Source organism: Gymnoscopelus microlampas (genome assembly GCF_963454915.1).
Source record: "Gymnoscopelus microlampas genome assembly, chromosome: 8".
NCBI lineage: Eukaryota > Metazoa > Chordata > Actinopteri > Myctophiformes > Myctophidae > Gymnoscopelus > Gymnoscopelus microlampas.
In genome coordinates this window covers 14,973,718-14,985,854 of record NC_139945.1, presented here as the reverse complement: position 1 = coordinate 14,985,854, position 12,137 = coordinate 14,973,718, and the positions used below count along the sequence as shown (strand labels likewise).

Below are 12,137 nucleotides of genomic sequence, written 5' to 3'. Positions count from 1 at the left end.
TCGACTGACCTTAAACTCTCCACAGTCAGCTGAGCAATCGGTTCTAAGTCAACCACCTGCAGGGGGGGATTTGCGCTTGTATGCTGTTGTGCTACAGCTGTCATCAAAGTGGATGTTTTGGGTAAAGGGCAACCACAAATCTAATCTATCCCTCACTGCATTTAACAAGACCACCCCCCCCCCTCTCTCTCTCTCTCTCTCTCTCTCTCTCTCTCTCCTCACTGTGTCTCTCCTCCAGAACTCCATCAGACACAACCTGTCCCTGCACAGCCGCTTCATACGCGTTCAGAACGAGGGAACGGGCAAGAGCTCGTGGTGGATGCTCAACCCGGAGGGCGGGAAGAGCGGCAAGTCGCCGCGGCGCCGAGCCGCCTCCATGGACAACAACAGCAAGTTCACCAAGAGCAGAGGGAGAGCCGCCAAGAAGAAGGTACGGAAAAACAGGCATAAATGCAACGAGTGAATAAACCAATGTTACGTCGCTGTCGGGCCAGAGACCTCCTATCTCCATGTTCTAACCTTTTGTGTTTTTTCGTAAATTAACACCCTACTTGATCATACTACAACTACAGCGTCACACAAAAGTATCAAAAATAGCATAACTGCAAGCTCGAAACACTGTGCGAAGTGACGCGTTTTGAGATTGTAGATCTGCTATTTTTGCTATTTTTGAATTTGAATCCTGAAAAGTAACAGGTATATGAGGTTTCCACCCGACGATATAAGTGTGGATGAAATGTTTACATAGATTTGAGTCTTTAAAATGTTATGATGAAGTCGTTTCTGAAGTTGAATGCTATTCTGTCTATCTGCCTTATTTGTTAAGATGACACTTAAATTACAGTTGACAAAGAATAACTTCCCCGGCAAAAGAACAAATGGATGGGATTTCCCAACAGTGTGGGCTGAAAACACGCCCGGCCTCGTTATCACGCAGCCATTCTGTGAGCTGCCGAAGGTCGCTAGTATTTTCCACACTGTGTTTTGGTTCCTTTGAGCCCGGATAAACTATGGTGATGCCTCAGCTGTGAACTTAACCAAACCATGTGCAGAATCCATGTTAGAACTCCTAGCTACAGCCATGTTTGAGAGGATGAATCCATGTTAGACTGCCTAGCTACAGTCATGTTTGAGAGGATGAATCCATGTTATACTGCCTAGCTACAGTCATGTTTGAGAGGATGAATCCATGTTATACTGCCTAGCTACAGTCATGTTTGAGAGGGTGAATCCATGTTAGACTGCCTAGCTACAGTCATGTTTGAGAGGATGAATCCATGTTAGACTGCCTAGCTACAGCCATGTTTGAGAGGGTGAATCCATGTTAGACTGCCGGTAGCACTTTACAATAATGACCCGTTATAAAGCATTTATAAACGTTTATAAGTAGTTTGTAGACTATTAACAAATCATTAACAACCTGTTTGTTGACATTCGTAAATGATTACTAAAACCTTTATAACTACAGTTACAAATCATTTGTAAAGTATTAGTAAGTAGTGAACTATTCATGAATAAGCCATTTATATACATCTGTAAAAGATTATTAAATCATTTGTAACGACCCATTCTAAAGCATTTATAAACGTTTATAAGCAGTTTGTAGACTATTAACAAATCATTAACAACCTGTTTATTGACATTCGTAAATGATTACTAAAACCTTTATAACTACGGTTACAAATCATCTATAAAGGTATTAGTAACTATTCATGAATAAGCCATGTATAATACATCTGTAAATGATTATTAAATCATTTGTAACTGATGTTACATAATATATACAAGCTATTGGTAGCTTGTTCATGTTTAACATATGCTTTGTTAAACATTCCTAAAGTATCTATAAATCCTTAGTACATGTTATTATGTGCCCTATAGTAAAGTGAAGACAGTTCATCATTTACAACTGTCTGTTAATGTGTTTGTTCATGTTTAACATATGCTTTGTTAAACATTCCTAAAATATCTATAAATCCTTTGTACATGTTATTATGTGCCCTACAGTAAAGTGAAGACAGTTCATCATTTATGACTGTCTGTTAATGTGGACTTTCTCCTTACCTGTTGCAAACTACCTGGCTTTCATGAATGCAGACACCAAACAATTACTAGAATTATCATTCATGTTAAGCAAATGATGCGTAAGACATTCGTAAAGAGTATGTAAACCATTTGTGGTGTTAGGGAGCAAAAAAGTCACTACAAAGTACTACCAATCAACTCTAAATTGCCTGAAACGTACTCCTAACAGGTTTTTGGGGGGACGATTTTGGCCTCCACACTTAGTGATTATTTCGGATTTAACTTTCGTTTCGGTGGTGACCAACTTTCGTTTCGGTAGTTTGATTACAAAATGTAAGTTGTGTAAAAAATAATCTGACTATACTAAGTTGTTATTTGTTTGTTTAAGTCAGGCTATACTCTACTCAGAGTCATAAGTTTACAAAATGTACTAAAGTACAGTGAACGTCTGTGCGATTTGTCTTCATCACTGAAAATAACGTACATGTAAACTGATGTCATGTGCAGTTGGGGTGAAGAAACACAACCATTTCACTCCTAATAATACCTATTTGATTTGACATCCTGACTTGCTGCTGTAGCTGAGGCTTGAACCTGTTACCTGTGGCTCACTAGTCAGTGACTCTATCCATTCACCTACAGCTGTTTCCTTGGAATCTGCGGTTCTGAAACGTTTTGTTGTCAACCCCCCAAATTGACATGTATTTGGGCAGTGGACCCCAATGTGAAAAGATGTAGTGTCAGGGCCCCCCATGAAAAAGATTTATATTTATGCTGTAACACATTTTTTTAAAGTTATTTGTCTTGTTTGTTGTTCAAGTCAAAGCACCAGGAAGGCTGTACTTGTCAGCCATCTGTTAGCTCAATGGGTTGAGACGCAGTATTCATGATCCAGAGGCCATGAGTTCAAATCCCATTGATGTCTTTCCTATGATTCTTTCCTTTGCAGACTGGCTTCCAGAAGATCAACTGAAAACTACCAGGAAGGCTATATTTGTCATCCAACTGTTAGCTCAATGGGTTGAGACGCAGTATACATGATCCAGAGGCCATGAGTTCAAATCCCATTGATGTCTTTCCTATGATTCTTTCCTTTGCAGACTGGCTTCCAGAAGATCAACTGAAAACTACCAGAAAGGCTATATTTGTCATCCAACTGTTAGCTCAATGGGTTGAGACGCAGTATACATGATCCAGAGGCCATGAGTTCAAATCCCATTGATGTCTTTCCTATGATTCTTTCCTTTGCAGACTGGCTTCCAGAAGATCAACTGAAAACTACCAGAAAGGCTATATTTGTCATCCAACTGTTAGCTCAATGGGTTGAGATGCAGTATAAATGATCCAGAGGCCATGAGTTCAAATCCCATTGATGTCTTTCCTATGATTCTTTCCTTTGCAGACTGGCTTCCAGAAGATCAACTGAAAACTACCAGGAAGGCTGTACTTGTCAGCCATCTGTTAGCTCAATGGGTTGAGACGCAGTATTCATGATCCAGAGGCCATGAGTTCAAATCCCATTGATGTCTTTCCTATGATTCTTTCCTTTGCAGACTGGCTTCCAGAAGATCAAGTGAAAACTACCAGGAAGGCTGTACTTGTCAGCCATCTGTTAGCTCAATGGGTTGAGACGCAGTATACATGATCCAGAGGCCATGAGTTCAAATCCCACTGGTGTCTTTACTGTGATGCTTTCCTTTGCAGACTAACTTCTAGAAAAACAAGTTAAAACCACCAGGAAACCTGTAACTCTCAGCCAACAGCTTAGCTCAACTGGTAGAGCGTCTGTCCAATAACATGACTTGACTTGACTTGAGTGGGTTAATTTATCCGTTGCCACAAGTTACCGGGGACACTTGACTCGAGTGGGAATCCAACCCACTCAAGTCAAGTCATTGGACAGACGCTCTACCAGTCGAGCTATGCTGTTGGCTGAGAGTTACAGGTTTCCTGGTGATTTTAACTTGTTTTCTAGAAGTTAGTCTGCAAAGGGAAGCATCACTAAGGATATCAGTCAATTTATCCGTTGCCCCAAGATACCGGGGACACTTGACTCAAGTGGGAATCGAACCCACTCAAGTCAAGTCAAGTCATTGGACAGACGCTCTACCAGTTGAGCTATGCTGTAGGCTGAGAGTTACAGGTTTCCTGGTGGTTTTAACTTGTTTTTCTAGAAGTTAGTCTGCAAAGGGAAGCATCACTAAGGATATCAGTCAATTTATCCGTTGCCCCAAGTTACCGGGGACACTTGACTCGAGTGGGAATCGAACCCACTCAAGTCAAGTCAAGTCATGTTATTGGACAGACGCTCTACCAGTTGAGCTATGCTGTTGGCTGAGAGTTACAGGTTTCCTGGTGGTTTTAACTTGTTTATCTAGAAGTTAGTCTGCAAAAGGAAGCATCACTAAGGATATCAGTCAATTTATCCGTTGCCCCAAGTTACCGGGGACACTTTTTCGTTTTTCTAGAAGTTATTCTGCAAAGGGAAGCATCACAGTAAAGACACCAGTGGGATTTGAACTCCTGGCCTCTGGATCATGTATACTGCGTCTCAACCCATTGAGTTAACAGATGGCTGACAAGTACAGCCTTCCTGGTAGTTTTCAGTTGATCTTCTGGAAGCCAGTCTGCAAAGGAAAGAATCATAGGAAAGACATCAATGGGATTTGAACTCATGGCCTCTGGATCATGAATACTGCGTCTCAAACCATTGAGCTAACAGATGGCTGACAAGTACAGCCTTCCTGGTAGTTTTCAGTTGATCTTCTGGAAGCCAGTCTGCAAAGGAAAGAATCATAGGAAAGACATCAATGGGATTTGAACTCATGGCCACTGGATCATGAATACTGCGTCTCAACCCATTGAGCTAACAGATGGCTGACAAGTAAAGCCTTCCTGGTAGTTTTCAGTTGATCTTCTGGAAGCCAGTCTGCAAAGGAAAGAATCATAGGAAAGACTTCAATGGGATTTGAACTCATGGCCTCTGGATCATGTATACTGCGTCTCAACCCATTGAGCTAACAGTTGGATGACAAATATAGCCTTCCTGGTAGTTTTCAGTTGATCTTCTGGAAGCCAGTCTGCAAAGGAAAGAATCATAGGAAAGACATCAATGGGATTTGAACTCATGGCCTCTGGATCATGAATACTGCGTCTCAACCCATTGAGCTAACAGATGGCTGACAAGTACAGCCTTCCTGGTGCTTTGACTTCAACAACAAACAAGACAAATAACTTTTAAAAAATGTGTTACAGCATAAATATAAATCTTTTTCATGGGGGGCCCTGACACTACATCTTTTCAAATTGGGGTCCACTGCCCAAATACATGTCAATTTGGGGGGTTGACAACAAAACGTTTCAGAACCGCAGATTCCAAGGAAACAGCTGTAGGTGAATGGATAGAGTCACTGACTAGTGAGCCGCAGGTAACAGGTTCAAGCCTCAGCTACAGCAGCAAGTCAGGATGTCAAATCAAATAGGTATTATTAGGAGTGAAATGGTTGTGTTTCTTCACCCCAACTGCACATGACATCAGTTTACATGTACGTTATTTTCAGTGATGAAGACAAACCGCACAGACGTTCACTGTACTTTAGTACATTTTGTAAACTTATGACTCTGAGTAGAGTATAGCCTGACTTAAACAAACAAATAACAACTTAGTATAGTCAGATTATTTTTTACACAACTTACATTTTGTAATCAAACTACCGAAACGAAAGTTGGTCACCACCGAAACGAAAGTTAAATCCGAAATAATCACTAAGTGTGGAGGCCAAAATCGTCCCCCCAAAAACCTGTTAGGAGTACGTTTCAGGCAATTTAGAGTTGATTGGTAGTACTTTGTAGTGACTTTTTTGGTCCCTAACACCACAAATGGTTTACATACTCTTTACGAATGTCTTACGCATCATTTGCTTAACATGAATGATAATTCTAGTAATTGTTTGGTGTCTGCATTCATGAAAGCCAGGTAGTTTGCAACAGGTAAGGAGAAAGTCCACATTAACAGACAGTCATAAATGATGAACTGTCTTCACTTTACTGTAGGGCACATAATAACATGTACAAAGGATTTATAGATACTTTAGGAATGTTTAACAAAGCATATGTTAAACATGAACAAGCTACCAATAGCTTGTATATATTATGTAACATCAGTTACAAATGATTTAATAATCATTTACAGATGTATTATACATGGCTTATTCATGAATAGTTACTAATACCTTTATAGATGATTTGTAACCGTAGTAATAAAGGTTTTAGTAATCATTTACGAATGTCAATAAACAGGTTGTTAATGATTTGTTAATAGTCTACAAACTGCTTATAAACGTTTATAAATGCTTTAGAATGGGTCGTTACAAATGATTTAATAATCTTTTACAGATGTATATAAATGGCTTATTCATGAATAGTTCACTACTTACTAATACTTTACAAATGATTTGTAACTGTAGTTATAAAGGTTTTAGTAATCATTTACGAATGTCAACAAACAGGTTTATTAATGATTTTTTAATAGTCTACAAACTGCTTATAAACGTTTATAAATGCTTTATAACGGGTCATTATTGTAAAGTGCTACCAGACTGCCTAGCTACAGCCATGTTTGAGAGGATGAATCCATGTTAGACTGCCTAGCTACAGCCATGTTTGAGAGGGTGAATCCATGTTAGACTGCCTAGCTACAGCCATGTTTGAGAGGGTGAATCCATGTTAGACCTCCTAGCTACAGCCATGTTTGAGATGGTGAGTTCAGCATCAAGGTAGTTCAGGGTGGCAGTTCAGCATGCTGCGGCACTTTAATCCAATAACACGATTGGTCAGCTGCCGTATTATCCCTTGGGAAGATATAGCACCCTCTTTTTATAATAATAATAATAATACAACTTTATTTATATTGCACCTTTCAAATTGGGTTACAAAGTGCTTTACAAAGGAAACAACATAAGAAAACACAACACACAAAACAAAAAGAAAAGATTTAAAACAATGCAGAAAACAATGCAGATAATTAAGTACATGCTACACAAGTGAAAGACCAGTGCAGATAGATTAGAATCAGGAGGAACGGGCATTAAAAGCTAATCTATAGAAGTGAGTTTTAAGGAGGGATTTAAAACGGGGGACAGACTCAGCGAGCCTGATCTCCAGGGGCAGGGCATTCCAAATAGTAGGGCTCTGATAGCAAAGGCTTTGCTTCCTTTGGTTTTTAACCGACATTTTGGAATGTCCAGGAGTGGTTTGTTGGAGGTTCTCAGTCTACGTGCTGGCACGTAGGGGGACAATAGGTCACCCCTTCAGCCAGGGCAAATTAATGTATACACACAGTACTGTATATATTATCAGCCAGATATTTAAGATTAACTGTTGGTTTCCGCATTGCTTGATTTCAATGGAAGCACAAAGCGCATTGTATGTATAATTGCTAATCTGTGACCACTCTTTCCCTTGCAGCTGTCCCTCCAGGGTGGTCCTGACGGAGGGGCTGACAGCCCGGGCTCCTACTCCAAGTGGCCTGGGAGCCCCAACTCCCACAGCAACGACGACTTTGACGCCTGGAACAGCTTCAGGCCGCGCACCAGCTCCAACGCCAGCACGCTGAGCGGACGCCTCTCGCCCTTCATGCCCGAGGACGACCTCGGGGAGTCGGACGTGCACATGGTCTACCCGGGGGCGTCCGGCGCCAAGATGACGGCCACCCTGCCCAGCCTCACGGAGATGACCAGCTCCTTGGGACACAGCTCCGAGAACGTCATGGAGAACCTGCTGGACAACCTCAACCTGCTCTCGCCCAACAACGGCCAGGTGGGCGGGGGGCCCGCCACTCCGGGCTCCTCCCAGTCCTCGCCTTCCCCGATGATGCAGGCCAGCCCGGGGTACCCCTCCTACAGCTCCCCCAGCATGGGCCCCCAGCCCCAGCAGGACTACCGCAAGTGTGTGTACGGCCAAGCCGGGATGAACACCCTCTCGCCCATGCCCCTGCAGGCGCTGCCGGACGTCAAACCCGGGTTCGGGCCTTCGCTGGGTCAGTACAACTGCCCCGCGGGTCTCCTCAAGGAGCTGCTGACGTCAGACACGGAGCAGCACAGGGAGCTCATTCCGTCGGTGGACACGGTGGTGTCTCAGTCCATGCTGCCCCCGTACGGCAACGGCGGCGGGCAGCACGGCGCCAAGCTCATGGGCGGGGGCAACGCTCACCCCCGCGGCCTCTCCCATCCGCACAGCCACCCCCACAACGTGCACAACCAAGCCCCTCCCCCTTCAACGGTGGCCATGAACGGACGCTTGCTCATGTCGCTGAACCACAACGGGGGCGGCGGCCGAATGCCGGCGCTGAAGGGCCCCATGCAGATGCCCTACGGCCTCACCACCCACCCTGGCGGCGGGGGGATGCCGGGCGGCTTCTACAACGCCACCAACGGGTACGGCCGGCCGGGCCCGCCCCAGCCCCTGCACCCGGAGAGGCTGCCCAGCGACCTCGACGACATGTCCATCGAGAGGTTCGAGTGCGACATGGAGTCCATCCTTCACGACACGCTGATGGACGGAGACTCGCTGGACTTCAACTTTGAGCCCATGGTGCCGCAGCAGGGCTTCTCTCACGGGGTGAAGACCACCACACACAGCTGGGTGTCAGGGTAGCAGGACGAAAAAATACCCCCCCCCCCCCACACACACACCCCTATAACTATTACTGACTTGTTGGCGACGGTGTCATTTGATAAAGAACGCAAATCCATTTCAGATGAAAGAACCTGCATACTCCTTTCATCTATACAGCAATATCTATATATATCTATATATATATATATATATAGATATAAATATATCTATATATATATATATAGATATAGATATAGATATAGATAGATAGATATATATAGATATCTTATATATAGATATATATAGATATCTTATATATAGATATATATCTGTTTTTTGGTCCCTTTCGTTCACAAGGACAAATTATTGGGACCTTCAAAATTACATGAATGAACCAAGTGCCAAACGATAATTTGCCTTAAACTTCAGAGCCAAACTGAAACACTCACCTCTCTTGTCTGGTTTACTCGAGCGTTCCTTCGACGGACGGACACATCGGTTGCGTTCGCTCATCTTTGCCTAGCGACACTGCCAACTCTACGTCCCAGCAAAACGACGGCAGCACGTACTGTACCGTACCACGCAACTGCGCAAACAATACATCACGCTGTTTACTCTTTACCGTGGTTTTCCGACAGACAGTCCAGGTCTGTGTGTGCACAACGTGGTGACGGATAATTACCACAACGCATGACTGAATGAAGGAAATGGGACATTTATTATGCCTTGAAGATGGCTGGTCAGAAGGTCTGTCACACCGTGTCAATTTGGAAACCTCTCCGGGAAAATATCGGGACGATGTTACATAACCACGAGTTTTGTTTCTTATTACCTGAATCAATGTACATACGGTTGTCACGGTGATTTGTCAAAAAAAGAAAATGGGTGTCGCGTAGTGTATTTTCTAAGAGTTGTACATAGTGTTTACAGTATAAAAACAAGAATCAAGGCAGCAGACATTACTTTGTGAATTGACCTAGAAAACTGGATTAGACCTCAAGTCTTTTTTTTTCTTTTCTTTTTTTAACAGGACTAATACGGATTGAAGTGACTAGCTCTGTGCTCGAGAATGTTTCTCAATCAGGCTGTGTTGAGCGTTAATACATTTGACTTATACTGCGTTGTAAATACATTTCAAAATGTATATTAAAACGATAACAATAGATGTATACTAGAGTAAGCATATTATGTTTGAGACCTAAATTATTTGTTAGATGGAGGTATAGATTTATGCTGGTGCATAGTAATCTGCACCCAGACTAATAGTTCCTGGAGACCTTTGTCACTCTGAACCTTAATGCCACAGAGGCCTATTTACTGTGCCTGGTAGGGTAGTTAACAACCACATGCTTGAGATGTTTTTGCTATTTTAACAGTACATGGTTTCGGAAGATACTGTAATCCATCAGCCTGGAAATAAAAAGCACAGTGAATGGATTTCTATTTTTCAAATGCCCTGCTTTCTAGATAAAAGATGCCAGGAAGATGGTTGAATCTTTGTGAGCGCCGTATCGTCGTTCGTTGTTGGCCAAGTCGATGTCTTGTCTGGCTCGGTGGACAAAAAAATACATTTTGTCACCCTTGCTGTTGCTTTTCACGCCCACGGACCAAGTAAAAAAACAAAAACCAGCAACTGATTGTCTTTTCAAGACGCTGTAATGAAGCGTTTGTTCCCGTGTAGTTTAGTTTAGTCTCCGGATTCTTTAGATTCATTTTGATAATGACAGTAGAAATTAGGTTTGATCTGAGGTATGATTCCTGTTTAGACAAAACAGTCCCTTAGATCAGTGGTTCTCAACCTCTGGGTCAAGACCCTCAGGGGGGTCCCCACATGATTTTTTTGGGGGGTAGTCCCCAGATGACAGTGAAGTGACAATTTAAGGACTTTTAAGACCTTTTTAATACCAACAAAAAAGAAAAAAAGAAAGCAAAGAAAAAGACCATTACTGCATCAAGATTAATCAACTATACTATAAAAACTGGTCAAACATTGGCCAAATTGTCAAATAATGAGATTTTCTTTTGAAAATAGCCGATCTACAAGATCACACGCAAGGCATTGTGAGCTTGTAGATCGGCTATTTTCACAATATTTATCTGTAAAATCGAGTCAAACTAAATGTAATGCCTCAACTCCTACAATTCCAAGTGCTTGTCAGGGTGGGGGGTCCCCAGTTCAAATATGATTATTCTGGGGGGGTCGCTGCCTGAAAAGGTTGAGAACCACTGCCTTAGATGCTGTTCACAGTTACCATACTGCTTTTTAAGAGGCCTCCGCTGTCACTGTGTCCCCTGCTACCTCTACTGAACCTATATCTCTGTCGCTTTGTCCAAGATCGACGGGATGCATTTGAAAATTTGATACCTACGTGACAAAATGTGACTTGATTTGCTCTAATTGCCTTTTGTTATACTGGATTCCTGTTTTAAGTAATTGTTACAATGCCCCCGCCATCCACGACGAGTGCCACTAAGTGTTAAGTATGTTATATATAGCCTGTACATTTGCGATTTCTGTTTGTGCTTTTCAAAATTGTTGCTGTATTAACGATTTATTTGTCACGCGAGTTTATCAGTGGCTAATCACAGCAGAGTCACTGAATGCACAGTAAAATCCACAGGATTTTTGTTGTGTACCGATGGTCTTTGTGAAGATCAGTCATTGGTGCGCTTGATCGCTTCTCATGAAGTTTGGTGGGGGGGTGGGGGGGGGTGCAAGGGGAGGGGGTAGAAAATCCTTAGAGGTGGCACACAAATAAATTAACCTTATTATGAACTGACTTTCAAACAATAGTCATTAATTCCAAATTACATTTGTTGATTTAAATCCAGAAACCACGTAGATCTCAAGAAAGCCAGAGTGGTTTGGGGGAGCAGGTAGGGGATTTTCGAAAAATACGAGATTCTTGCATTTCAAACGGCTTTGCATAGAGGCCTATGACAGAAGCTGCTGTGCGTGTTTGGCTTTGGTGCTGCAGGTGTTGCCTTTATCATCCCAAACACGCCATAGTGTACTTTAGCCAAGTTTGCCTTTGAAGTCAAACTGTATATTATATTTAGCAAATGTATCATGTGATGTGTTCAGAATTTTATGCTTGTGCCGGTCACTTGAGTCAGGATATAAACTATAAATGAATCCGTGTCGTCAGCGTCACGCGGGTTCGCTCTAAACATAGAAAAAAAATAAGAGCTGTACTAAGTAAATTATATCTCTGCATTGTTTTTTCTTTTTTAAATGATTGAATCTATGCATTGTATTCCTTAATTTTATGTTGCTATTGTTATATATTCATTTTCCTTTGAACTTAAGACAGAGATATTTTATTGTATCATAGCGCTGTGAGATATTATTAAGATATTTGTTGTTGTCCAAAAAAATCGTATGTTCTTAAATAGTTATATGGGGGAGGGGGGGGGGGGGATGAAGTTTATTTAGAAAAATAGATTATGCAGTGATTGACATGCTAAGCTTTTTGTAAACTGACAATGTTGTATTT

At 42.2% G+C, this 12,137-nt stretch overlaps 1 protein-coding gene across 2 annotated transcripts in view; it reads left to right on the top strand.

Annotated features, from left to right (window-relative positions):
• foxo1a (forkhead box O1 a) overlaps nt 1-11,331 on the top strand; it is a 56,897-nt gene extending 45,566 nt beyond the window's left edge. Inside the window, exons 3-5 of one of the 2 annotated variants that reach the window (XR_014601374.1) lie at nt 239-430; nt 7,492-10,641; nt 10,707-11,331. Coding sequence is in view for 1 of the 2 variants with exons in the window: in XM_084065463.1 (XP_083921589.1) it covers nt 239-430; nt 7,492-8,679 (1,380 nt within the window). In the remaining variant the exon portion in view is untranslated. Of the gene's footprint in view, nt 1-238; nt 431-7,491 lie in introns of both variants that reach the window. The other variant, XM_084065463.1, reaches the window with a different exon arrangement.
• The last annotated feature ends 806 nt before the right edge of the window (nt 11,332-12,137 follow it).